This window comes from Lipophrys pholis, assembly GCF_963383615.2.
Source record: "Lipophrys pholis genome assembly, chromosome: 13".
NCBI classification, from domain to species: Eukaryota; Metazoa; Chordata; class Actinopteri; order Blenniiformes; family Blenniidae; genus Lipophrys; species Lipophrys pholis.
The window spans coordinates 4,142,054-4,169,817 of NC_137632.1; the positions used below are offsets into that span (position 1 = coordinate 4,142,054).

Genomic DNA, 27,764 nt, shown 5'->3' on the forward strand with positions numbered 1-27,764 from the left:
AATGGAGGGATATAAATAGGACTAATAGGCCCTCTTCCCTCGGTCATTGTTAAAAGGAATTACAGCTGCATGTCGAACTGTACTGTGCCACACTGAAACTCCACCCAGAGGACTATGATCAGATCGAGGAGAGTTAATACACACTCCTAAAACGTTTTTCAGGAATCGACACAACTAAAAAAAAAAATACTAGCAATTTAAAGTGATGACAATTGAAATCCTGTTTTTTATAGTTTAGTAAGTCATTATGTGTCTTTAAAACCCAAACCGGGTGTGTATTTTCTCATTAGTATTATCATGAGGGGTTATCGTCTACGATGATCTCAGACAAATAGTGAGACTTTCATCTTTGAATGTTCTTAATTAAAGCAATCAGGGACAAAAAGTCATTACAGTGAAGACTGAAAAGTAAAATATTATCGAGAGTATAATTATGAGGCGGCATCTTTTCTGAAATCTATCAAAAGGTGAAGTAATATGAAGAGTGAGTTTTATGATTACAATTAACTTTGCTGTTCTGAGGGGAAATTGAGTGTATTTCCCAGTAAAAATGTTGTTATAAAGTGCCCCAAAGTGTGGCCATTAGATCCATCATGAAAAATTAATTACAATATTTATGCTAGAGCATTTTTATCAAGAACAGGAGTGTCAAACATACGGCCTGCGGGCCAGAACCGTCCCACCAGAGAGACCAATCCGGCCGCAAGGTGAAATTTGCCAGCTGTAACAAATTATGACATTAACTGCAATACAACCATTTGACCACCAGGGGCACACTTTTAGTTTGTGTCATGTGGTAAGAGCTCAGGTGATCAGAATGTAGAAATGAGTCTATGTTAAAGATCATTTATGGAATTTGACAAGTTATTCTGATCATAATGTGAATTACCCCCCCAACTGTGCAATAAACACCCAAACCTCATGCAATCGAGTACATATAAACTACCTGAGCATTGTACTGTATATACTGATCATATGTGCTCATTATTTTTTAATTTTCCATTTATATTACTCACTTGTGGGACTAATTAAGGTTTAATCTATCTAATCTAAATGTAATATTTCATGTTTCTGAAGATGTAAACTAACAAAAATCTAGTGTGATCTGTAATTTGTAAAGCACACAGTGAACTGAGACATAATATTGATGAAATTCTTTCGTTCACATTTCAGATTTGTCATGTGTTATAAAAAGGATAGTGCAATAAATGTGAACTTAATATATTCGCTGCACTAAAACCAAGACAGGGCTTTAGAGTTGTAGTTATTTATATATCATAATGTAATTAGGTGTTCGACACCCCCGACGTAGAAGGAGGAAGTGCTTCTCTTTTTAAACCGAGGTATCAGAAGAATCATGTCAGTTTTTATCTGAGTCTGGCTGCTGCCACCTCACAGAGCTGCAAAGACACAGCCAGAATCTCCTACTATAAATCATCCTCATTTCCAGAAGTTCTGACGGCTGCGCCCGAAGTAGAAACAAACAATAACCTCCCAACAGCCACCTGTGGCACAAACTGCTCACTCGCAACAGTCATAATCTCACAAGATGACAGGCTCTATTTCTTCACATGACCTCTGCTAACAACCGGGATCACAGACGGTGGAGTTCCCTGCGCCACAGTGTCCACACACCTGCCTGCACTAATTCAAATCACCGCTTGTAAAACAAAGTCAGACACAAGTACGGCGCGAGTTACAATCAGCTTTACAGGGGCCTTCGGTTGTTTGAAGTGATCAGATTGGGAAGAGAAAAGAAAGTTTGTGCTGTGAGATCGTGGGGCTACTTCTGCTCAAGACCAGCGCTGCGTTAATGCTGATGGAAAGCTCTGGTTGGAGTCAGGACTCCTCCAAAAATACACTTCTGTAGGATGTGGCGAAGAAAAATGTAGAGCATTTAGGGAATTCAGCTTTGTGCTGAGTTCTGGAGGTAAAATACTGATCCCATAACATTTAGTATTTAAACGATGGGGACAATAACCTGGTGCATCTGTTCCCTTAAGGGCGCATAAAGAGAACAAATTTGATAACAAGAAGAAAGCACCGTTTCTTTCTAAAATATTAATAAAAACAAATTATTCAAAAGAGTTGAATAAATGTGCGTGAATCCCTTGTGAACTGTTGTTTTCTTATTTTTGTGGATTACATGGTTTAAAAAGAAAATTCCTTGCCAACTCTGAGGACATAAAAAGTGACAATAACTAGAATCTAATAACCTTCAAACTTTGGAAGCAATTTCCGCTCCTTTGTCAGACACTTTCCACGTCGTGTGTCTCGACAATTTGTGGGATGTCTCCCAGCTTAAAGCACCGTGTCACACGGGTCGGTGTCGAATAAAGTTATTCACTTGTCCAATAAGGTGCCATTTATATAGTGGAAGTCTTTTTTTTAAAATAAATTTTTTTACTTGTTTTAATTTACACATTGATATGTCCGTCATTGAAAATTACAATTACACAAGCAAAACTTCACAAGGCTGAAAATGGTGCAACAGCAGCAATATGACAAACATTCCCACATATTCAGTAGGAATATTTGTAGTAATCAACTAGATAAAAAGTGGAGAAAAAAAAAAAAAAAGAGGAGGAATCAAAATCTGTAGTGGCGACAGCCTGGACTGGGGGAGTCGTGGTTTTAATCCCAACCACAAACCTCAAACGATGATTCTTTTTTTAGAATCATTTCATGTAAATATGATTTGGCTTTCAACACACAAGCTGCAGAGTACTGACAGTAACTAGCAGGAGCGATATTATCACTCACAGTTTGGTTTCTTCCTGTAAAATCCAGGAAGACATTTTAAAGCTGTGGACTGCAGCGACAGCCGAGATCGATCGACTCCTGTGAAACCGTTGTGAGGCAGTTGAAAACGTTTTTATTCCCACAGGCCTTCGGTTGACCTGAAGCTGCTCAATCTTATTTACTTATTGTTTTTGTTTATGTTTGCTGCTCTGTATCTTATCTGTTAATCCTCTGTTTAATCAGCATTACTACAAATACTTAGATTTCGATTGACATCACCGTAACTTCCAGACTATCGAGCACACCTGAATATAAGCCGCACCGATTAAATTTAAAAAGAAAAAAGAAAAATAAAGAACGTTTGGAGTTACGCGATGCACCTGAATGCATCACCCATGAAGCTCGTTAACCCATAAAGATCCATAAAATAGCCGCATCATTGTTTAAGCCACAGGGTTCAAAGTGTGCGAAAAAAGTAGTGGCTTATAGTCTGGAAACTACGGTATTTCTGTTTCTGCTATTAAAGGTGTAAAGTACTTGGTGACCTTTTTCTGTGAAAGGTGCTGTATAATATATATATATATATACACTTTACTTACAACATAAACAGCTCTCATCTGCCAGGCTCCATCATATCGGTGAGAGCTGTTAATCCCACGTAATCCAATCAGAGCACTTAGATTTCAGAGTGCTGGCTTGAGAGTTTCTGAAAGTTTTCAACATGGAATAAAATTAAATGAAATCCAAATTAAATGTCCTCAGACATATGCCAGATGAACTCTGTGTGTTAATAATTTAGTAATACACAAAGTCTTCTTGCTTCTACTCCAAAAAGTTAAAGAGTAAAATCTAATCCCCACAAACTACTGTTGTTGATTGACGTGATTTTTAACGTTGTGTAAAGATTTGGCTGCAACAGAGTGAGATGTACATCGGCAGACATTTAAATTACAATGATACGATGCAGTTATATTTAATTGTGACTGACTTGTGGAAAATTCAAGAATCACCGTATGACACCAATTGTCCTCTTGTGGCATAAATAAAAAGTTCACATTTATTATGAGTCGGGAAGAACTTCCATCTGGGTTTAGGAAACAGTTTACATGGCTTTTATTACAGGCCCTCGCAGCTTAGTATCAGATTATAGGACAAACTGCAGAATTGATACATAAAAGACACCCATACCCAGTATTTACGGGTGTTTCAGCGGTTCCCAGTGTTGGTATTTTGTCCTCTTTGGTTGAAAACAATGTCTCCGTGAGACGTATAAAGGCATAATTTGATCCACTTTAAAAGGATTTTGGCTTTAGAGGAATCTGGGAAACATAAGTTACCAGTTAACTCCATTTTTCTTTTTCTTTTTTTCCCCCTCAACTGGGGGACAATTTTTCCATCGTCTGTGTGCAGATTCTGGAATAAGAGGCCATTAAAACAGAGACTCAACAAGCAATTACTTCCTGTAAATAAAGCTGAAATGGCAGAGTATGAGTCACACTTCGGCCTCCATCACTTGTTGAGTCTTGAATTCAAGAAAGATTAAAAACCTTGACAGAGGTCAGCAGCTACGGATATTCAAGAGTAATGCGACTAAAACTGATTAAGGTCTGATCTTTTGATTTAGATTGAAACATAAAGCTGAAATTACAGGCGGGAAACGAATTAAACTTTCTGGATTGCTAACATGAATATACAATCAAAAACATGCACACTGCACGCTCAAAGCACAAGCTCCAATCTGATAGAAATCTTACCTATTGGGTCTTTGCAGAGAAGATCATTTTAGACATGTACAGAAGTGTTTGTATGCTTCAAAATATCTCTGCACAATAGGAATCACTTAGCAAAGGTTAGAGCTCTTTTAAAACGGCTCGTGCTGGGCGTGTAATAACCGCTGCATCCACAGGGGAGCCGCTTCGAAATGGCAGGTTTGAATTAGTCTCATCAGGCAGGTTCTAAAGTCTTACCTGTCAGTGCAGTGGGAAGGGTGAAGACCTTTGCAGATCAAACGAAGACTTGTCAAAAAGACGCAAAAAAATCTAATTAAAACAGTAGGGTGTTACCTCGGGCTGTCAAAAAGAAAAAAAGAGGAGGGGAACAGGCTGACGTTGACCCCCGTTGGGCCGAAGCATCAGGAATTCTCTTTAGATGTAATTCTAAATATAATGTGCAATGCATAGACGTGGACCCATTACAACAATGGTTAAATTCCTCTGCTGCAGAAAGATTTGTTCTTCTATTGTTCAGGCTGTTATGGAAGGTAAGGTCAGAATCTCACAATTTAACATTCTGATATAGACGGAGACAATAGTACATAACTGTCACCGAAATGTTGATGAAACTGGTGTCATTTTATAGTTTCATGTAAACAGGAGCTCTTCTGTGCACTGCAAGGAAGGAGTGTACGATGCTCTCTGATTAGAAGCATTTTGAGTCTAGGACAGAAGTCTGCAACCTTTATGACCAAAAACTTTGTAAAAATGGAACTGGAGCCGCAAAAAACCTTTAAATTGACGCGAGCACAGCTTCTAAAGTTTCATATGGACACACGTACAAAAACTATCTTATGTTCCATTTATTATGTTTCAGTTACAATTTAGGATCGTAAACGTATCATTGCATCTTTAGGTGTATTTGTACCTGATTTTAGCACCTTTTTTCCAGCATTAGTCAATTTTGACATTTTAGAATAGAATAGAATAGAAATACTTGATTATTAAATTTCTTTAAGCATTGCTCCCCACAGAAAGGAAAGTTGAATATCAAAAGAGACAGGATAAAAATGAAATAAGTAATCTTAAATGTTAATATGTACAAGGCTTAACGTTGACAAATATAAGCACTGAAAGGACGAAATTAAATAAAACACAGCAAACACTATTTCCAGGGAGGAGTTCAAGTTTTATGGCTTTTTTATCCAAAAGATCAAAGTCATTTTGAAAATGACTCTGGTGTGTAAATGAAATAAAAATAAGATGAATTGTTTATTTAGGTATAATTTAGTGAAAACTTCAGGAAGGCGCTACAAAAGGGCCAAAGAAGCACATGTGACTCCGGAGACGCAGGTTGAGAACAACTGATCCAGAACAATCTGATGGTCAGTGTGACTCTGTAACTCTAAAAAACTGACAACTGGTTTTGCAGGAGAAAGTCAATATTTGCAGCATTAGAGCAGCGCATGAATGTCTGGGACAAAATATTTATACTCAACATTTTTCTGATGTTTTTCAAACTGAGCCTCAGAAATTCATCCACTGTAAAGTTTGACACCATGTCAGTGGACCAAATATGAAAGGATGAATTCAGGAGGTGAAGATTAAATTCAGGTGGAATCACACAAATACAACAGATTTCAGAGACCAATTAGAACTTGGGCAAGCGTTGCAAAATTTTTATTTTTTTAAATAATAAAGGATAAAGACGTTAGATAAAATGAAATGGTAAAAAATAAAACAAATAAAACCTCAGGTCACAGTCTGGGCCTAACAAAGTTTTATGGGGGAAAAAAGACTCTTGAGTAGATGGGTGACTATTAGTATTAGTTTTAATTTGCATTAATATTCTATACCACTTTATCCACTTCAGGATCACGAGGGACTCTGGACCGTCTTACCAGTCCATCACATCCATCAGACAGGACGGACAGCGTTTACAGGTAACAAAGCAGCACATTAACTATCATTTTCTATAAAGATACAGAACTTCTGAAGCCGTTACGTCCGTCTGCACCATTTGGTCGCTGCGGTGTTCAGACCTTAACTAAACTTTAATCGAACCACAGCAGAATTCATTTAGAAGCAAGTTGAGATGTGAGTTTCCTGATTGTTTGATTCACCACCAAGGTTTAGAAATGAGCATCAAACACTTCCACAAACAGACGGCGTTAAAAAAGAAATCACACTGGAAGCCATTTCAACTGGACCCAACACGTTCAACTCTCAAAGTAGTTGAAATCTTTCAGACGGGAACAAAGTGAACAACTGAGCCACCAACCCGTGACGTGACTTGTACAAAGTCCAACATGGTGACGAGCTTCCAACTCCTTTCATTTCTCACCCTGACCTCCTTTGTTTAGGTAGTGTCTTCTTCAAACTTTAAAAATACTCAGAAAAAATACATGTTCATTATAAAAACCACAAGGCTGTAAAGACGGGGTGATGACGTAAAGGCCGACACAACTCATTTGGTTACGGGTTTGCTCCGTTTTTAAAAATATGTTTAAGCTTCAAACATCCCCAGTTGGGAATTCACTGATGAATTTCATGAGTGTTTATTCAATTCCGTCGCCACAGAAAATCACTGCAACTTTGACTGTCGACTTGGTTTGTTTTTAAGCCACGTGCCTTTCTTGCTGCAACTGGGATTTGAACCTGGGTGAGTGATTTATATTTAAAAAAAAAAACAATTCTGGAGCTGGTGAGTCATCAAATCAAAATACAGAGAAAAAAAAAGTCCAATGAAAATATCACGTCACAAAAAAATTAACAGATTTATCAAGCACTGAACTATTCCGAAATTACAATGACAATACTGAGAGAAATACAAAATGAGATTATCAACACTAGAACATAATCTCACCTAACATCCAAGTAGGGTTGTTCGGTATACCGGTACTGTATTGGTATCACGGTACTGACGCCTTTAAAACGATACTATACTGGGCCCGGCCGGTACCGGTATCTTTTTTTTATTTTTCCGTCCCCGCGGAGCGTCACTGTGTTGTAATTCACACCGAGGAGAGTCAGTCTCTCTGTGGGGGAGGCGTCGGCGGGCCGCTCCACTTTCTGACTTGTTTTGGACGATCGAAAGTGAGGAAAGCAGGTTACGCTACGCTTTCTTTTCTTTTTTAAATTTTTTTTTGCACTCCGGGGTGTGCGAGTGCTCCTGCGCTCCGACCTGAGATCCACAACTGAATAAGCACTTCTACTCGACCTACACAACTTCAAAATAAAAGTCAAAACAACATATTTTCAAAACAATCTTCTCCCAACCGAGCTTGTACTTTGAAAAGAATACTGGATGTGCATGAGTAAATGACACATGTGAGAGTGCACATCTGTAACTGACTCAAACGATCCGTGGAAACTCCGTAAAAAGAAAGAGTGCATCAGAGAGAGAGAGAGAGAGAGAGAGAGAGAGAGACTGCTGATACAGCCACAAGGCCGTAACTTGTAGAAAAAACAGGTGCACGAAGTACTATATGGAGTACTATATGAAGTACTTTGGCTTCAAAACAAAAGAGCACGATGTCTCCATCAACACTGAAGCTCCACTGTGTAAACAGTGTTTGAGAACACGTCTGGCCAACGGTGGAAATACTACTAACCTGGTTAAACACCTGAAGGACAAACACCCAGACCTGCATAAGGAGTTCAAAGAACCACAGGTAATAACTTATATACCCATGAAGAAAATAGCTCTGGGAAAAAATGTAAGCTATTATAAATATTATAAATATAATATAATAAATAATATAAAAGAAGAGAATATGAAAATATTTTATTTTAGCCATTTAATGTTATAAAGATTACTGCATAGTAACATACCATTTAAAGACACTGGAACTACTTAACACAGGCTGGATCTAATTAAAGTTTTTGCGTTCTTTTTCTATTTGGAAAAGTATCGAAAAGTATCGAAAGTATTGAACTACATGGTGGTATTGGTATCGATACCAAATGTTGGTATCATGACAACACTACATCCAAGTGACTCTCATTCAGTCCAATCAACTCGATTAAACTGATTAAATCATAAAAATTGTGCAATGAGCTAAAAAAAAACCTTTTTTTTTAAAAATGGACTGATGCAAAAAAATCAACAACAAAGTCAAATTTTTGAAATAGAGGAATGTAGATGCACATGAAATTGCAACAGCAAAAAATATGACACAGGCCAGTCGAGAGAAAGAACGATGCCGTTTATAAAAAGCAAATCTCAAGGTGCAAAGAAATTAACATCATCTACTGAACGGTTTGTCTTCATTAAATACTCAACAACATATCCAGTCCTCTGAGAAATATTCTGAATCAGAATATAGAAACATCATTTCCACATCTACATCCAATCAGCTCAATAACGAGACAGTAAAGTCCCACTCCTAATTCTGCAGCAAACACAAACGCAGCACGAAGCGTGACGGGTGGCGTGCAGGTCACTCACCTGTTGACCATGCTGAGCAGGCCCTTCACCAGGTGAGCAAGGTAGGAGATCTGCGCACGTTCGTCGGGGAAGATGGGTCCGTGCATTGAGGCCAGCTGAGCCAGGCACTGAAGCGAGTCCTGAGCCATGTCCGAGTCCTCTCGAATCTTACTGTGGACCTGCGGGAGGGACGGAAATACCAGTGTCAGGTTCAGCGGTATGAGGGAGGACAAGTGGCACAAAATAAAAAAGACAAACTCAGTCTTTGAAGAGCGAACATGAACCCAGGAAACCTAAATAACACCGCAGCAGACCCGACAGAAAAGAAGAAATCTCATGTACGCCAGCAATTTAGTGAATAAGCACAGATATTTCAGTCGTCTTATTGTTTCCTAAAAAAATAAAAATACTTCCCATTTCTTTTTGTAACACAAAGGTTAATTCAAGGAACTGACATGGTGTTAGTCACTGTCTTTAATACTCAGTCTCTCATGAGGACCTGCAGCCATGACAAAAAACAACAAAAAAAAAAACAATAGAGGAACATAAAAAACAAAGCACTACTGCGCGAAAGTAGGCAGATAATTTGTATATAAATAAAAGCACAAAAGTACATACTTTAGGAATTTTCCCAGGGCGTCTGGAAAGTGACAGTATGACGGCTGTACAGGTGGTCTGAAGTGAGGATTACAGACTCATTTGGTTACTGTTGAACACACTTGACAGGACGTCTGTTTATACCCATTTTAATCTGTTAAACCTTTACAACAGCACAGCGTAGGCCAATCACAGCACATCTCATGGATGTAAAAATGTTTTAATAGCTTTTTGTGAATTAAGGCAATTTGCATAATAACTGTATAAAAAGAGAATACGACTGGACAACTGAAGTTTTAACTTAAAGTTAACAAAAATAAACTATATAAAGTAGACGCCGTTTAGTACAATTTTATATATTTAAATTTGTTGTTTTCTTTAAAGACCAGTTTCATTTTCAGACTTTATCTAGTACTTTATTTAGATTTCAAACTGATTTATTTTGATAAATAATCCCAAAACCCTTAAAATAATCACAATATTAACAAAGATTTAATTTAAAGAAAATTGGTCAGTTTATAAAATATTTAATATCTGAAAAAAAAATGCTCTAATGTATTTTTAATAAAAAATACACTTTAACATGTGTTTTTTTAGGTGTAATGGAGACAAATTGAAAATAGACAAAGAAAACCATCAAACTAACAGTTAATAGACTATATATAAAAAATACTTTATATCAAAATCACCTTTGCCTTTTAATGCCTGTGGATCTCAAAGGAGTCGGACATTCAACCGAAATTTCTACTCAAGAGTAATACGTTATCTTGTGATGCACCGTATTGTATTTATACTGACATTACCACCAACAGTATAGTTTGGATTTAAAAAAAAAAAAAGCCAACAGATTCCCAGTGACGGAGGTTACGGAGGTAACATCTACAACAGTGAGTGAAATAAGATAAGATTAAATACATTAAAAAAAATTCAACAGAAAAAAGAATTGATCTTCATCCCTTTCATTTTGTTTTATACGTTCTTACTTTGGTTTCCATTCCAGTTTGTGTTTTTTTGCTTCTCTATATTTTTCTTTGTTGTGTCAAATCGTACAAAAGTTCAAACTTCCCATCAACTTTCCTTTATCATATTTGGGTTTCTGTTGGTACAGCTTTGCTTTAACAACTCCGCTAAAAGAAGCGACAAAATGAAAGTGTTGTTGTGATTGCTATTTCCTGAAGGAGAAGCAGAAGGTCAAGTCTTTTCAGCTCCGTGAGAACGTCGAATTCTCACCGAATCTTGATTTTGCCGAAGTGCTTGTGATATTTTTATACTTTTTACCATGTCGCTCAAAATTAAACTGCTGCCTAAAGACTACACCGGCTGTAAATAGAAAAGTCTGAGGTCAAGAATGAAGAGGTGAACCTGCCTCATCCTCCTGTCACCGTGTTCAAAACAAACATCAGCTGATACCCAGCAGGATTAATACTCACTGCTAAAACACACTACCCAGCAAATTGAGGCGTCCTGTAAATGGCGAATGTATTTGGACTTGTCTTCAGACTCGGCGTCCCCCCCGATTTCAAACAGATAATCCCCAATCTTGTCCACAGGCGGCCTCAATCCAACCCGGAGAGAAAAGACCCGGATTCTGACGGGAAAGATGTGGCGGATTCAGTCTCATCTCAGTTCAGCGCTGCGGTTCGGCTGTGATGAGCGGTCACACTCCAGCAAGAAACGAAGCATTCCTGGTCTCAGCTGTGCACACATGCGGCCAATGCGTACGGCAAGGTAGAAGCAGTAATAGCACTGCGAGTCATCACAGCCTCTCAGCAACATGTGTTTCCACTGACGGGACTATGCAGAGATCTGGAGCGCAAATGCCTTTTCCTCAGCGAGCTCTGGAGCTTTTTCTCAGCCAGCCTGAGATCCCTTCCTCTTTATTCTTCAGGAACTATCATCCCCTTGAATCCGGGACGAGGGCTTCTTCACCGGCTCCACTCAGCCAGCCAGCGCATGACCCCATCCCTGAAGCAATCAAACTTTCAACCTCCCTCTTCTTACCGCTTCTTCCCTCTCCTCCTCCTCCTCCTCTTCTCAAATCCTCACCCCTTCTTACTTCCTCCTACCCCCCCCCCCCTCCCCTCCCCCCCTCCCCTGAAATCTCTCCTCGTCGCTGCTTCCCACTCCTCCTCTTCCTCTCCTCTCGGCTCTACAGAGTGCTGGCTTCCCGGTTGGTCCAGAGGCACACTGCTGGGAGGTGATCTCAGATGCTAACGTAGCATAGCCACCACGGTCTGTGCTGCTGCTGCCCCTCTTCCAGAGCGTGAAGTCATCCTCTGGACGAGCTCGGCGAGAGAGGACGGGGGAGGAGGAAGAGGAGAGAGGGGCAACTGGTGAGAGAGCGACAGAGAAAGCAAGAGGGAGGGGCGGGAGAGGCAGCGCAAGGCCAACGGAGTGAGCGGCGCGAGCTCTGGAAAAGCAGCTGCACCAGCAAAAGAGCCATACGATGCCAGTAATGTCAGTCGCCTTGAGTCCGACTATAGTTAGAGATACACACTTTTGTGTGTGTGTGTGTGTGTGTGTGTGTGTGTGTGTGTGTGTGTGTGTGTGTGTGTGTGTGTGTGTGTGTGTGTGTGTGTGTGTGTGTGTGTGTGTGTGTCAGTATTTGGGGAGTGGGATGGACGGAAGGAGAGAGAACAAGATACAACAATAAGAAACACTTTGGGCATGCGGGTCGGATGACGGCAGATTTTCCGCGCTGATTAATCAACGGATTAGATATCATCCCGGCATTAGTAGCCGTTCTTGATGGCATTGTCTGAGATGCTAATTCAATGATTGGGCTTGAGAGCGGACGCCGCAGCTACGACTCGCCATCAAGGCAGAGGTCGCGCTATACATCAGAGCCGTCTGTCATTTTGATTGAGGGGGTCGTAAATAACGCTTATTTTAAAAGATAAAGAGTTTAAAAAAGCACATTGCTGCCACAGCAGTACGGCAGCAACACGACAAGGTGAAACATTTATGACGTGGTAATTTTATACTAAGTTACTGTTATTTATTGATTACTCTTTAAAAATATATCGAGCTATGAATAGTTTCATGTTATGATTTGATATTGGTATTTACCGTTTTGGCATGCCAACAATTTTATAAAATCTTTAAATTTCCTTGACAGATTTCAGTATTTTTGGGATTAAAAAAAATCTATGACATAAAGTTCAGGAATGAATCGATGTTCTCAGCATTTGATGAAAATAAAGTGTAATGAGTCGCAGGATCAAAAACCATCGACAAATGCAAATTGGCACGTTAAGAACCGTCAGTCCAAAATTTTTATTTGGCTGAAAAATTCAAATAGAGGCAGAAGATTCTCAGATTATAATTAAATTACAGGTGAGCCAAGCTCTGGGAAGGTTTCCCGGCCCCTCAAATTTAAGGTTTAGGGTGCAAACGGCAGAAAATAATGAGACACCTGGTCTGTGTTGGAGTTTGGGTAATTATTTTGCAAAGAAATGCCAATTTTTAAATGTAATTTAACGACACGGGAGGATTCAGACCCGATAACCTTCCTGCAGATATTTCAGCCAGTAGAAAACACAAAGACTCGATGTCCAGCACAATCGAGAAGAAGATCGACAATAGGAGAGACGAAAGGCAGATGGATGAAGAGAAGTAGGGGAAAATGAAGGAGAGAGACAAGTGGACTCAGAAGTGATTGAAAGACCAAAAAGAAGATGATGCAGGAGGAGAGCACGAAGGGCAAAGAGAGAGGAGGGTAAGTGGAGATGGAGGGAAAAGAAAGGTAGAGAGAATGAGCAACAATATTTATAGAACAAGATGAAGCCTGGTGTCTGTTACCTCGGGGGGCTCGCAGGCTCATCTTTCTGTTTTTTCAAATCAACGCTGCGCTTCCAACTTATTGTCTTTTGCTTGCTCTTTTCCACCATCCCTCTCTCTCTCTCTCTCTCTCTGTCTCTCTCTCCGTCTCTCAGATTGGGTTACTGTCTGCCTGCAGGCCGCCGCCGCCGCCGCCGCTGCTGCTGCTGCTGCAGCCCCATCAGTCCCTGCACTCCACACTGATTGTGTTTACTGGGTAAACATGTAATGCTTCAGTGTGTGTGTGCGGCTGTCCTCCTGTCTTAGTGAGGACCGAGATATCTGTCCCAATCAGCTCTCCATCACAGCAAAAAATTTAAGTGCTTTTTCAAAACAGGAACATTAATTCAGAAAATGATTTATAGAATAATCCCTTCAAATAAGCCGCTGCACCCCAAAAAAAGCCTAAAATGTTGGGTTTTTGTTATTTTTAGCTATTAATTGAGCTTTAATGTTTTATACTATCCTGTTCGAAAACAAAAGGTCCAATTCAATCTTCAAAAAACAAGAAGAAAAACTGAACATAAATATGCAATATTGGACACTTAAAAAACACACTGTCTAATCACCTTGTTTTAATGTATTTCCTCTATTTCCTTGTAAAGCACTGTGAAGCGTAGTGGTATAAATTTAGCTTTCAATTTGAGCAGAAGAAAATGTCCTAAGTCACAACCAGGACATAGACTGTTATAGTATCGGTGTAAAACAACATGATATGTTACACTAAGGGTGTTTGCTGTTTCAACAGAGGTTTGATTTGTCAGAGAGAAGTCGGCTGTCCACAAATAAATACTGGTTCAAATTGGGGTTTTTTTCTCCCATCCTACAGAAAATGTTCCTCATGTTGTTGTAATTGATCCCAAATGGCCACAGATGTGTTGCATGTTTGCATACATTTAATCACAATCTGATGAGACTCTCCGATTTGCTCGGAGCGAAGATGAAACTCAAAACCCAGAGAAACAAACGCAACTTGATGAAGATGAAGATGCATCATTTAAGGCTCTTTTCTCATGTGTTTGTTTGAGCACCGGAGCGCTCTGTGATCAAGAGGCGTTAAATCGACAAAAACAGAGTGGGTTTATTTTGAATCAATAGGTGGTTCTTCCTTTTCAATCTCCAACGGGCCATTTATCCCCAAATCTCTCTCACCCTCCAGAGAATCGCACTCGCACTTCACTCTCCCTCCGTAAATTGTGTTTGTCTGCTGAATAGCTTTACTTCGTCTCGCCCGTAAGATTTGAACCCTCCTTCATTCCTGCACTTCTTTTTCTCCTCGCTGCCCCTTTTGTTTCGCTCATCCTCCCCACTGTTTTTGTTCCTTCCATTTCCTCCCATCCCTCGTCGGCACCCTCGTCTCTCCATCCATCATCCCTTCCCTGAAGCTCGGAGCCATAACTGTCACCAGCTAAAGTGGGAAAAGGAGTAAGTGCTCTTCTGCAAAAGCCCCGGGGACGAGAACGACACTTTGGTGGACTGAGCCTCACACTCCCCGGCAGTGAAACGGCATAATTATTGAGCTGATTTCTAAGAGATGTGCTCGACCTGTCAGTTAGAGAGACAATCCCACCCTCAGTCTGGGATGATTCAATCAATAATAATCTGGCTGTGGTATTATCATATTGGTTTGTAAATTTATTGTGATTACCATCAGTGAACTTGCAGGCTGACCAGGGTCATTTCCTCTCATGCTGCTTTTTTTTTATTTTATTCAACTGGGCTGATAATGAACGGTGACTTCAGGTAGTTTTTATTTTACTTTCCTCAGCTCAGCTTTTATTTCTGCTTATAAATGTCACGGCTCGTTTCTTTTCATGTCTTCTGTCTGTTGACCAATAAAAATCACCAACTCATTACAAACACAACAAAGTCAGTCTATAAAGCTTAATGAACGTAAGACTGGGATTTTTAAAGACAGTTTTTTTCTTGTTGTGAGAGCATGAAACATTCACGTCTTCATTTTAAGGACCAGAATTATTACCATTTTTAGCTTCGTGTCAATCTTGTGAAAATGTGTTTTAAATCTTGAAAGAATTTGCAGTTGAAATCATTTCATCGACTTTTATCTGGTGAAGTCAAATAAGTTGGGAACATTTTTTGTCGTATAACTTTATCTAATGAAAGTCTTCACATGGCCTTCCTCCGGGTTCTCTGGTTTTCTTCCCTCAGTCCAAAAACATGCATGTGAGGGTAATTGGTGACTCTAAATTGCCCCTGGGGGGTGAATGTGAGTGTGTGTGGTTGTCTGTCTCTACTGGTGACCTGTCCAGGGTGCATCCTGCCGTCGACCATAGTTAGCTCGGAGGTGGAGGAGCTGGATGGAACTCTTCATACTGAGCAGGTTTTCATGTTATGCATGTTTTTACACCTGAACTGTGTCTGCTTTGTGTTTGGAAATACTTCAGCTTGTATTTCACTATCACATACATCACTGTGTATATAAATAACCATTTTAGTTTTACGGTTGAATAACTTTTAACAATCTACATCTATGGATCTCCTTTAAGATCACTGAATCTCCATCTTTTCTTTTTGAGGAAGGCTTCAAGCTAATAAGTTGCCGCACACAACGAGTTTTATAACAATGGAAAGCGATTGCATTGTATATGGTTGTGTCTACATTTAAGCCTTTTTTTGTACTGGGAATCTTTTTCCCTCTTCTGCTCCCAGCAGCGTCTAATGTCCTTACTTTTCTGTTGACATTTCTCATTAATTATCTTCTGATGCTCTTCGTGGTTTTGTGTCAGATCACCTCACATAGTCTTTTCAGATCCCTCCCATGTGTCGGCCCATCTTTAGGTACCAAACGATTCTAATTGCAATGTATTTCAGAAGAATACATCAACCCTCCTCTCTCCACTCTGTTAAGCATAACTTCATCTTTGAGTGACAACTCAATTCAACCAATGGAATGTTGCTCAACAACCATCCACCATAGTCCACATACTTTTCTCCCCTCCAACAACAGCAATAAGCTGGAGAGCGCAGTGAGTAATAATGGCATCTGTTAATTCCAAAGAATGACACTACATCAATTATTTGGGACTATTTTGAGCCAATAAGCACTTAAATGAAACTTTTAAAAAAAGAAACGTAAAACAAGAATATTTCACCCGCTGTGGCCGCTCTGAGATCGGTCTGAAGAGGCGGCTTCATGCAGCTTCAGTCCATTGCTGGTTTGTCCAGAAAGCAATCGCCGCTGACCAAATGCGCCGCGTACGCCACAAGTTTGCACCGAGAAGCCTCTCATGGGCTAATGAGGAATGTGGATGAGTTTATAAATGCACAGCTATAAACAAGAGACTAGAATAGTGATGTGTATGGCGTGTTCAGTGACCGCTTGGGGCTTTAGTCACACCGTATAACTACGCCCCTCGTCCATTAATCCTGTCCAGTAATTATGGAAACATGACACTCCACCCTGTTGGTCCCCTCATTGTTAATCTAATGTGGTGTCTAACATTTAATGTCTCTTTTTCAGTGCTATTTGTTAAATGTAACAAATTTTTAACGTCAGGAGGATTTATCTTCATGTTTGTACTGACATTTTATATGCACTGAATACCATTGCTGCACATTTTAAAAACATAAAAAAATATATTTTTCAGGTGTCATTTTTGCATTAGGAAATATGTTAGCATTACTGTGAGTGGATTATTGCAGCAGGGAATTTACTGGAAAAAAACAGTAACAATGTCAGTAGGAGGATAATAAATGAAATTCCTGTCAGAAAAACTGAATTTTGTATTTTTCCCCAAATAGCCCGAACCCTATATCTAACGTCCTCCACCATCACATCAAACTCTGTTACCCTCGTTTACCCGTATTTTCAATAACGTGATTATATTTAGCTTATCGCCAGCAAAACGCAGAAACAATGGAAAGTGGCATTTGTTGACGTCGGCACACAATTTAGCAGATAAGTAACCCCGACTGCCAGTATGACATCGTCAACAGTTACACTAACCTTCAGAAATCCTACCACAGATCAGCCGTCTAGCTCCGGACCAGCGCTGCTTCTTTCAGCGATGCGGCTGTTCTCCCAAACCTCTTCAGGATGAACAATGTTAATCAACATTATCAGGGGCCAGTGTGAGGGTGGGGCTGTTTAGTACATGTGATGTCTCTAATCACCAACTATCAAGCCTGGAGGCTCCAGGAACTGACAACAGCCTTCTGTTAGCTAATACCGCTGATCTCTGGAGCCATTTAATGGGAGGTTGACACACACCGACAGAGAGGGACAGAGACTCCCCGGAGACCCTCAACATGGGGATTCAAGTGTGTGTGCGTGTTTTATGGTTGGGTTACCGAGGTTGTTAACAGGGGCCCCTAATCCTGGGGCCGGGCTCTAATCCTGCCACTGGTCTGCTGTGGACTGTGACCCTGGCGGCGCGTGTCTCTGAGCACCTCCTCCACGCCGACAAACAAACACACTCAGCGCCGTTACCTCTCGCAGCTGAAGAGACGCAGCAGCTGACACAGCACAGGAGCCCATTAAACTGCATAAACACACACATCCACTACACAAGGTCTAACTGAACCAACACACACACACACACACACACACACACACACACACACACACACACACACACACACACACACACACACACACACACACACACACACACACACACACACACACACACACACACACACACACACACACACACAAAAATGCACACAACACAAGGTTGGTGTTGCAGCACACACGGGCAGCTGACAGTGTCGCGGCGGCCTTACAAAAACAAACAGTTGAGCTACTAGAAATACCAGAGCGAGAGACAAGAAAACCGATACCGACGCAGAACACATCCTGCAGATTCTTACAGTGACGAGAACCGACGGAAAAATGACAAGCATTTTTATTCAAGTCAAACTGCCAAGACAAGCTAATCAAGTGCTTCAATCAAGCCTCTGTAATTGGTAAAGGAAATCTCTGATTACATCAACTGCTGAGAGCCAATCAGTTATTTGTGATTGCTTTGTTGAACAGTCATGACAATCAGACTGAAAACTTTGAGGGGAGCTTACATTTAGATCGTCAGTGAAGAATGATTGTCAGGCACTGAAACAAAGCGCCTGCAGATTACACAACAAAACAGCAATACTTCTTCCACCAGATAATATGGCAATGCTAAAGGTTAAACTATGCTTGACGTACCAAGCAACACAAATGTTTTGCTTCTATTATGGAAGTGGCAGCTTTTTTCCCCTCAGTGATCATGGAATTACAATCTAGATTTTTGTATTGGATTCCATTCACATTTCAACATATCTGTTGTCTCACATAATGTAGGAAACCTGCTATAATATCACAGTTCAATTAGATGCAGATCAGGCCACTGTAACTACGACCCTTATAATGAAGATGAGTCCTAGTTTGTACTAGTCGTCCCCAAAATGTCCTAAAAACAATGTCCACACCTTTAAACCAGCAGCAGCTTCAACTTTTGGCAACCAAATCAATGGATTCCCATTATTATGCTGGTGGAAAAATCAAGGCGTTCTCATGTCAGATGGAATAAAATGCTTGTCTGTGCACCCAGAGTGCATATGACCCATTTTGCCATTTCCCATAAAACAATCATGGAGCATTCAGGCCTGACTAAATATTTTATTAGCCTGCTATATCAGACTCAATGTTAATTTTGGACTGATACTGACATTCATCAATCTAGACAGGCCGTTAAATATCAAGTGCACCTAAGTTTCATCACTCCCACTTACAGCTGGAACAGAAATCAAGACTCATCAAACTGCCACGTCCCTCCACCTCAAAGTTTGACTAGTTGCACATCCCGAGGGAATTTTCCGTTCATCACAAAGGTACAGAAGTATTTTTGATGTTTTTTCACACCAAAATCAAACAACCAGCTATTTTAATGTTTATGCCAATATCAGCAAAAATAAGAGCTTGGTGCATTGCGGCGACAAAGTTGCCTGGCATACACCAAGACTTAGCAGGTTTACGGTGATCAGGGATTAAAATAATAATTTTGATTGTACAATAACAGGACAGATGCAAAAGCAGAGTAAATGAGTAATTTACCAGCCTGAACAGCCACTCTAAATATAGACTTAAATGAAGATAATCAAAGTCATGCATGTGTGGGGAAAAATAAGTGGACAACGTTTATTTTTAAACACACACGGAAAATGAAAGAAAATCATAAGATGAATTGATGTTTTCCAGAAAATAACCCATAGCAGCAGGCAGGTGGAAGCTAAAGCACGGGAGCTGTATGTGGCGGCAGACTGCTGAGAGGGCAAGTGGTGGAGCATTATCTGGTGATGGGGAGCAAGAGGGTTTGGATGGATGCTGAGTGGAAGAAGAGCTGAGCAGTTTGTTCCACACTTCTCTCCCACACCGCGCGCTTCGCCAGCGTGGGCCGTCTCCTCAAACACACAAGTCACGGCACAGAAATACACGTCTACTTCACCGGGCGGTCCCTTTGGACAGCAGCACAATAACATGACCCCACTGCAAAGCACCCATAAATTTACTTAATGGTGCATTCAAGAAGCCCACCAAACGACGACGCGCCAAAAGACCGAGGTCAAGCTACATCACTCCGCCCAACATGAGAAGACAAACGGTCTGTTTATAATAAACAAACCACGATGAAAAATGTGAGGAAAATCTGAAGGGGACGAAGAGGGAGAGGAGGACATATGTAAATCATAATGGACTAAAAGGACTTTTCTGGACAAACTGTTCTCGCTTGGAAAAGGGCAAATTGTGAAACAGTGACAGAAAGTTCAAACAATATGGGCTTATGGTGCATAACGTAGAAAAACTATACTGTTGAGGCTCTCCTGAGGAGGAGATCTGAAGGAGGGATGGAGCGGATACTCACTGTGAAGAAGAGGTCTATGATGCGGGTGTCCAGCAGCGCTTCCCTCCAGGACTCCGTCGGCTTGAGCATGACGTTCTGTGTAGACTCGAACATGGCGATGTAGTGGCGCCCTAGTGATACACTGCCAGTTAAGACCAACAACAGCATGAAGAAGAGGAGGAGGAGGAGGAGGAAGAGGAGGAGCGCCACACTTCAAAACACCAGCTCCTGTCACTAAGCTCCCTCTCAATGGGTATTTGGGTCTCTTTGGTTTCGTGTGGCTGGCAGCAGAAACTTGCTGGTCACTTTTGAAGCAACACTTCCTCTCATTAAACTCGTCACTCGTTATTCCACCAAAGTCATTTTTAATTGTCGCGCCCGCGGTTCCTTGGTCGCTTTGTTCTCTCGCCCTTGCTTCTTTCTCCCTTGTCAGTTCTTCGCCCGCCACATTTTTTTCCCCCCACACAGCAAGTCGGACTCCTTTTCTCACCCTGCTGTCCACGTCCCCCTCCTTATCCCTCGGTTTTTCTGACTTTTCCAGTCTTTACCCTCTGACTCGCCTGACACCCTCTTCCCTCCGTGTCCTCTCGTTCACCCCTCTCGCTCTCTCCTCCTCACAGCCCTCCCTTTTCTTGCTCTCAGTTTTCCTGCCCTCTCCTTCCTTGAGATCTTAAAACGCACGAGACGCTCGGCGACTGCAGCCAATCGACACTCTGCATGCTTTTGACAATTTGTCCACTCCTCGACAAGGAGTCCCCGAGGCTTCTTGCTGCCCTCAAACACTCCCCCTCCCTCCTCAGCCAATCACTTTGTCTCTGCTTCTCACTGCTTTCCAAGACCTAACTGAGGCTTTCTTTGCCACAATGACAACATTCTTCAAACTTTTATCACAATTCTCAACGTTTGAAGGACACAAGTATTTTCTTTTCTCCTGCCCTTATTTCAAATCATCATCCAGAGTCTGGAAAAGACATTCTCAACTTTATCACTTTCCTCCCAAGCAAGTCTTTCTTTATCCAGAGTCCCGCAACTTAACAGGCTCCTTATTTAAGACTTTCTCTACACCCACAACAAGCTTTTTACAAAGCCACAACACAGACTCTCTCCCTGCGCAGCCACAACTCTTCCTGTCCTTGCTCATATCTTCTCAACACACCCACAGCATTTTTGCTTCGCTCATCAACAACAGTCCTAAATGAGGCTTTACAACCAAACACCCAGCTCGCCACCATGACAAAACGTCTCACAAACCAACAACTCTGCTTAGTCTCCATCAACAACCAATTTTAGATCCAAAAGAAATTCTTTCCTTTTCTTGTCCTTACTGACACCCTTCATCATTTTAGCCATCATCATCATCATCATCATCATCATCAGTGTTCTCACTGATACATTAACACATGAGAGCAGACGTGTCCAAATGTGGGCCATGTATTTGTCCTCTCGTATGGATTTTTCTTCCTGGCTTTGTGTTTGGTGAAAAAGCTTTCTTGATCTTTACCTTACCTGACAACAACCCATAAAAAATATTTTCTTTTGCCTTCCTTGTAACCTTCCTTCCCCGTTAGCCTCAATAAACAAACTACTAGGATACTTCATAAGCGTTAGACCTCGGCTGTCAAACATAAGGCCTGTGTGCCAAAACCGGCCCTCCAATGCGGCTCAACCACCAAATTAAACCCGAGCTGAGATATCAGTGATGCTGCCATGAAACATAGTAAACGAGCACTCGCCTGAAAGCCGTGCTGTCAGCTGTCAACAGCTAAAAGAGAAGATTTATTTTTTTTACATCTCATTGTATTTTGCACCAGAAGGACTCATTGGAATCGACTTTCAGTTGGGATTGTAGTCATTTCCAGGAGTAATTGTTTGGTTTTGTGAAAATAAAGACATTTCCATCACATATACTCTGTGCCACAACAAAGAAAAACGAGTTTAAAGTTTAAATTTAAAGGTTAATATGGCTCTATTTTATCAGTCCGGCCAATTCAAGATGAAATTGTGCTGCGGTGGCTCCAGAACTGAAAAGTGTTTGACAACCCTGATCTAGAGTGTCTAGATACATCAAATCAAGTACTCAACTAACAAACTTTCTAACTAGAATGTAATCTGTTGAGAATTTTTAAAGCATTTGGTCTGTAGAAACTTTAAAACAAATTTCAGAGGATATTAACGATGGCCCTTAATCGCTTGACCAATTATCAAAAATCCAAATTTGGTGTTTTCAAAGTACAGCAGGATATCTTTACTATTATACGTGCTATTCTTCATCACAAAAATGCCAATTTTCTTTACAGTGAATGAAGTTTGAGCCTTTAAAAGCCACACCATGACATTTAAATATGAGAACCATGAGAAACAGCTTACTCCAATCTGTCTTATTCACCATCTATGGAAACTGAGCCTTGACATTCTGTGGAACGATAAGTGGCAAGGCTTCAATAAACTGTAATCGTACTTCTCTTCATCCTTGACCAACTCCTACTTTATTACACTACCACCAGATAATGCAGATTTTGGTTGCTTCTCGTGTTTATTTTGGTTTCCCACATTTCTGTTAAACTACTAAATTATGTAAAACCAAGAAGAAAAATCTTTTCCAATCGTCACTCACACGAAATATAAACACACATACACACACACTCGTGTCGCCAGCCTGCGGCTCAGTGACAGCAGAAGTCGGAAACTTTCGGAGGAATGTTCGATCAAAGCCAAACAGCGGCAAAGGCCGGCAAGGTCACGCATTCCTCCGACACCCGCCAGCAGTCACTCTCCGCACACACACACACACACACACACACCCCGCCACAACACACCACACCGCACCGCGCTGTTCGGCACATGAGTTGGCACCTGTTTAAAGGCCTGTGTGATTGTGTCTTTCCTACGCTTGGCTTTTAGACTCTCTTAAAAATAGTGGTGTGGAGGCAGAGTACCTCTAACTGAACCTTTCCAAACGAAGGAGGAATATGAAAGGGATCGGAAAAGTCAAGTGAAAAGACTTAATGATACAGTTGTGTTAATAATAATAGCAGCATGTTTAAAAATGTGAGTCAAGCTCAAAATCCTTAAAACAGTGGGGGGTTTGTTCCCAAACATTAGGAACACTGCATATTATATTCTAAATCAAAACATGAAGAGTAATGTAGCACTTGTTTAATTACTTTAGAGAAAATTAAGAAAAAATAATCTGCTGGTGCTGGAAAATAAATTGCTGTGTTCGCATTTTACTTCAGAAACACAAATATTTACAGTAAAAAATTAAAAGAAACTTTAGGACTCAACATTCCTGTGAATCACTAAACTAATATTATTCTATATTATATAACCAATGTTTCTCAGAACTGCTTCCCATGTGATGCATGGCATCGAGCAGCTTCTGCTAACAGATATTGCAGCCAAGGATGATTAAACAACTTTACAAAATTCCTCTGCATTTCTTGATTTCGCCTCAAACACAAGATTTGTATGTTATCCAACAAGTTTTCTATTGGAGTAAAGTCCTGACATTGGGTTGGCTACTTCATAACTTTCATTTTGTTGGTCTGGAACCACGATGTTGCTCATTAATGGTGTGTTTGTGGTTGTTGCTCGTTTCAAGGTCATTTTCTCTTCGGCATCAGGCAACAAGAACTCTTCTTCTGCAAACTGATCCATGATCCCTGGTATGTGATAAATTGCCCTGACATCATAGTAAGAGAACCGCCCCACATAATGATGCTTCCACCACCATGCTTCACTGTCTTGTACTGGAAAGCATTACCCCATAATGTGCAATATAATTTTTATAGTTTTTATTTATTTCCTGTAAATACACTGTGTACTGTTCACAGGACTGGACCGTGCAACTTACCCCCTACACCCCCCACCCTCCTTCTCGCACTATATTCTGCTCTTTTTAACTGCTGCACTGTCACTGGAGTTGTTTTTAATCTCACTGTACCTAGTACAAGTGACAATAAAAGGCATTCTATTCTATTCTATGACACTTCCACCAGTGGGACTTTGCAGGGGATTCTTGCATCTCGGCGTCTTCTAACTGTCACAGCTCTCACAGGTAAATTCAAACTACCTTTAAACTCCCTGGAGCTGATCATTGGCTTTGCCCATTCCATTGGTAGTTTTAATTTAATGATAGTCTGCAGTTCAAAGATCATTTTAGCCAAGCAGCTGAGTTGCACCATTTTTCACACTTCTTTGGACATTTCCCCGCTCCAATCTACATTTTAATCAAAGTACACTGTTCTTCTGAACACTGAGCCATTTTCCTCAGGTTCTCAGAGAGACGTGGATGGACAACATGTGCTGGCTTCATCCTGAAAGGGCCACCTGACTGACTCACTGATTTAACTCCACACCGCTGTTGGTTCAAACACACTCTTTACAATTAATTATTCAATTACACAGTCAGGAGGATGCATATCATGAAGGTTGGGTGTGTTGGTTTTCTATGACTCTACTACACCCAATGGTAAATCAATTGGTGACACAATCTCTACCAAAAACAGTGATTGATCTGGTTAGTCATGTTGAACTGCTGTTGTTTGGAACACAGCTTTAATTTGGATTTAAAAAGCGGAGTTGGTGAATATTTGGTATTAGCGGCTGAGTGAATCCTGGAGCAGACAGACACACGGAGGCCATCCACTCAAGAGAGGGACCACCTCGGTGATTGGACGTCGTACAACCATCCTCAAGCTCATATGACTGAGGCAAAACTCACACGGGACATCTGAAATGATAACCACACTGCTACGTCAGCTATTTCACACACACCACCAGAGACGCAATGCAACCCATTAACACCAGCAGGAGAGAAAACACCTAAATCAGGCAAAAATAGTATTCAGCCACGTCCAATGAAACAGAATGAAGGTTTTAGATCTTGTGCAGTTCCAAAAATGTGTCTGAGAAATCTCATTCTCCAACAGATAGGTCACAATGCAGGCAAGGTCAACATCAAAATCAAAAGTGGAAACTTGATGAATGGCTTTGGTGTGTTACTCAGTTATCAAGTCTCTGGGTGCAGAAAAGAAACGTAGTAGAGCTGTGGCAGAACAAGTGTTTCAGAGTACATGCTTTTAGATTTTATTAATTTGTTTTTTAATATATGTCAATATAAACACTGTAAATACTACCTTCGCTTATTTAAGATTGTGTGACACTATTTTACTGTATGTAAGTTTTTCTTTGTAGTTCTTTTGGCCAGGTCGTGGTTGCAAATGAGAACTGGTTCTCATTTGACCAACATGGTAAAATAAAGATGAAATATATTTTTTAGAATGGGAAAAATTTGCAGAAATGTGCCGTAGTCATCTTATATAATATTCCAGTACCTCAATAGATTAATAACTGACATGGAATGTGAACAAGTCCAAAAAACGTCCACCCTCATTAGAAATGACAAAATTTCTATTGAGATGATGTTTTTCATTTTATTTACAGTCTAAAAGAAGTAAGTTTAAAAAAATTTCTGATTTCATTTTTTTCCTTACACAACTGTCGAAACAAATGAAAATTGTGAGTATTGATCGTTTGCACTGACGTCACGAATCTCCCATGATCCTCTCTGTCCGCCATCTTTTATGACAACTTTTATTTACAACATGGCGGTAACTGTCGAGGAAGGTGTGAAATGGGAGTTATGTGCGCAGTCGTTGGTTGTCCTAACAATTCTGCTCACAATGTTTGGTTTCATATTGTGTTGGTACTTTTTTTAAGGGGATTTTCAACACAGAATGATCCAATACATAGACATACAGTAGTAGATATTCACTACACGGGACAGATTGACGGCAGACCTAATTTATTAGAAGTTAAAATTAAAAATTTATTATTCCTCCGACGGGAAATTTTTCTTCAGCAAATGGACCGGGGGTTTATCTTACCGCGATACCGAGCTTTATCTGGAATATTCAGTCCTCAATAAATTTTGGAAAAATCACATAAATCCGATATTGAAGATATGTTCTTATGCAGCTGTATACATAAAAGATGACCCAAGCGAATCAGAGAGGATCATGGGAAATCTGACATCAGTTGCAAACGATCTATATTTCCTGTTGCTGCACGAGCTGGACTCGAACCTTAAACTACTTCTTAATTTAGAACTAGAAAGGCCTTTGAACCCTGAAGGAACTTTACTCGCCAACTTGACATGTAAATTTACAACCTAAACCACAACATCTCTTCTTTTCAAAAAAGAAAAAAAAGGCCGACGATGTGTGTGAGTGTGTGAGTGTGTGAGTGTGAGTGTGTGAGTGTGAGTGTGAGTGTGTGTGTGAGTGTGAGTGTGAGTGTGTGTAGTGTACATGCCTCCAGGATGAGTAATGTTCATGGAGTGACTAGAACATGTGGCTGTGGTTTGGTGGGTTTTTAAAAGACATCACCTGCTACTATCTAAACTGTTCCAGCAGGCTCAAGAATAACTAATGTGACACGTCAGTTTTCCACTGCTCAGATAAGACGTACTGACAGACAGACAGACACACACGCTTACTCCACTGCCTGGGTGCACAGCCCAGCCAGTGCAAACCACTGACCGCAGGAGTTCCAATCAAAATACAAGGGAAGAGATTTGCACACTCACTTCTCACACGCAGCTGCCAAATTTGCAGGCGTGCAGACACATAAACACAAACTGTAATGCATTAATTACCACGAGCCAACAGTCAAATACCAATAAAAGTGGTGCTGGAGGGTTGGTCCGATCCAGCAGTCACGTTAGAAGCGGAACAAACTGTATTTCAAGACTGATTTCCTGGCCCGATTCTTTTTTATTGTGAGGCGTGAGGGTTTTCCAGAAACACACACGGTTCAGTTACTGTTAGATTCTCACTAAGCTAAACCAACTGCACAACTACAAAAGAACTACAGTACAACAAATACACCTTTAAATGGATGGGTCGAGTGACTAATGTGGACCACAATAAACAAGAAAAATACTTCAAAATCCACTCCTACCTTGGTGTTGTCATAATTAGTTTGTTTTATTCACTCAGACAGAGCTGCCATCAGAGAAGCATTTGGGATTCAGTTTTTCACACAGGATATCAATTGAGGTGGCGCCTCATCTTTCTGCCTGAGACGAGGCCAAGAGTTGATAACCACAGTCCAAACCAGTAACTTGAGCAGTGGAAATTTGTTTTAGAGCAAAATAATACATTTTCTCAATGTTCTTTCTACTCCAAACACAGTCCTGTTGATATTACGCCTCAATATTTAGCAGAATAAAAACTCTCACACTGACAGGCAGAACATGCAAACTCTACATAGTAGAGCTTCCGATCCCACACAGACTGGAAGAGTGACTTTCTCACTATGGGGCCAGAGTGTGAACCGCGACAACGCTGTGGTGTTCAATGTTCACACTCGAGGTCAAATAATTAGACCCGCAAGAAACATCAGTGGAGGCCGCCAGGTGGGAATTGTCAACTTTAGTGTCGCCAGTTTTAAAGACTGTGGTCTGGCCGTTCAGCGAACACGTGTGAATGTGTGCAAAAGAAACGCCACGGCAGCAGAAAGGTTCAAGCTGGTCTGTGACCATCAATGTGTTTGATTCACTTCAATTTCTATTCTTGTGAAATGCAAAAATCGATAGTCTTCTTGATTGAACTATAAGTG

At 40.6% G+C, this 27,764-nt stretch overlaps 1 protein-coding gene across 1 annotated transcript in view; it reads right to left on the reverse strand.

The window, feature by feature from the left end:
• Nucleotides 1-27,764, reverse strand: part of xpo4 (exportin 4) — a gene marked incomplete at its 5' end in the record, with an annotated part of 67,815 nt that overhangs the window by 24,929 nt on the left and 15,122 nt on the right. The window contains 2 exons of the mRNA XM_080477828.1: nt 8,905-9,062; nt 20,163-20,275. Of these exons, the coding sequence (XP_080333954.1) occupies nt 8,905-9,062; nt 20,163-20,275 (271 nt within the window). The remainder of the gene's footprint in view (nt 1-8,904; nt 9,063-20,162; nt 20,276-27,764) is intronic.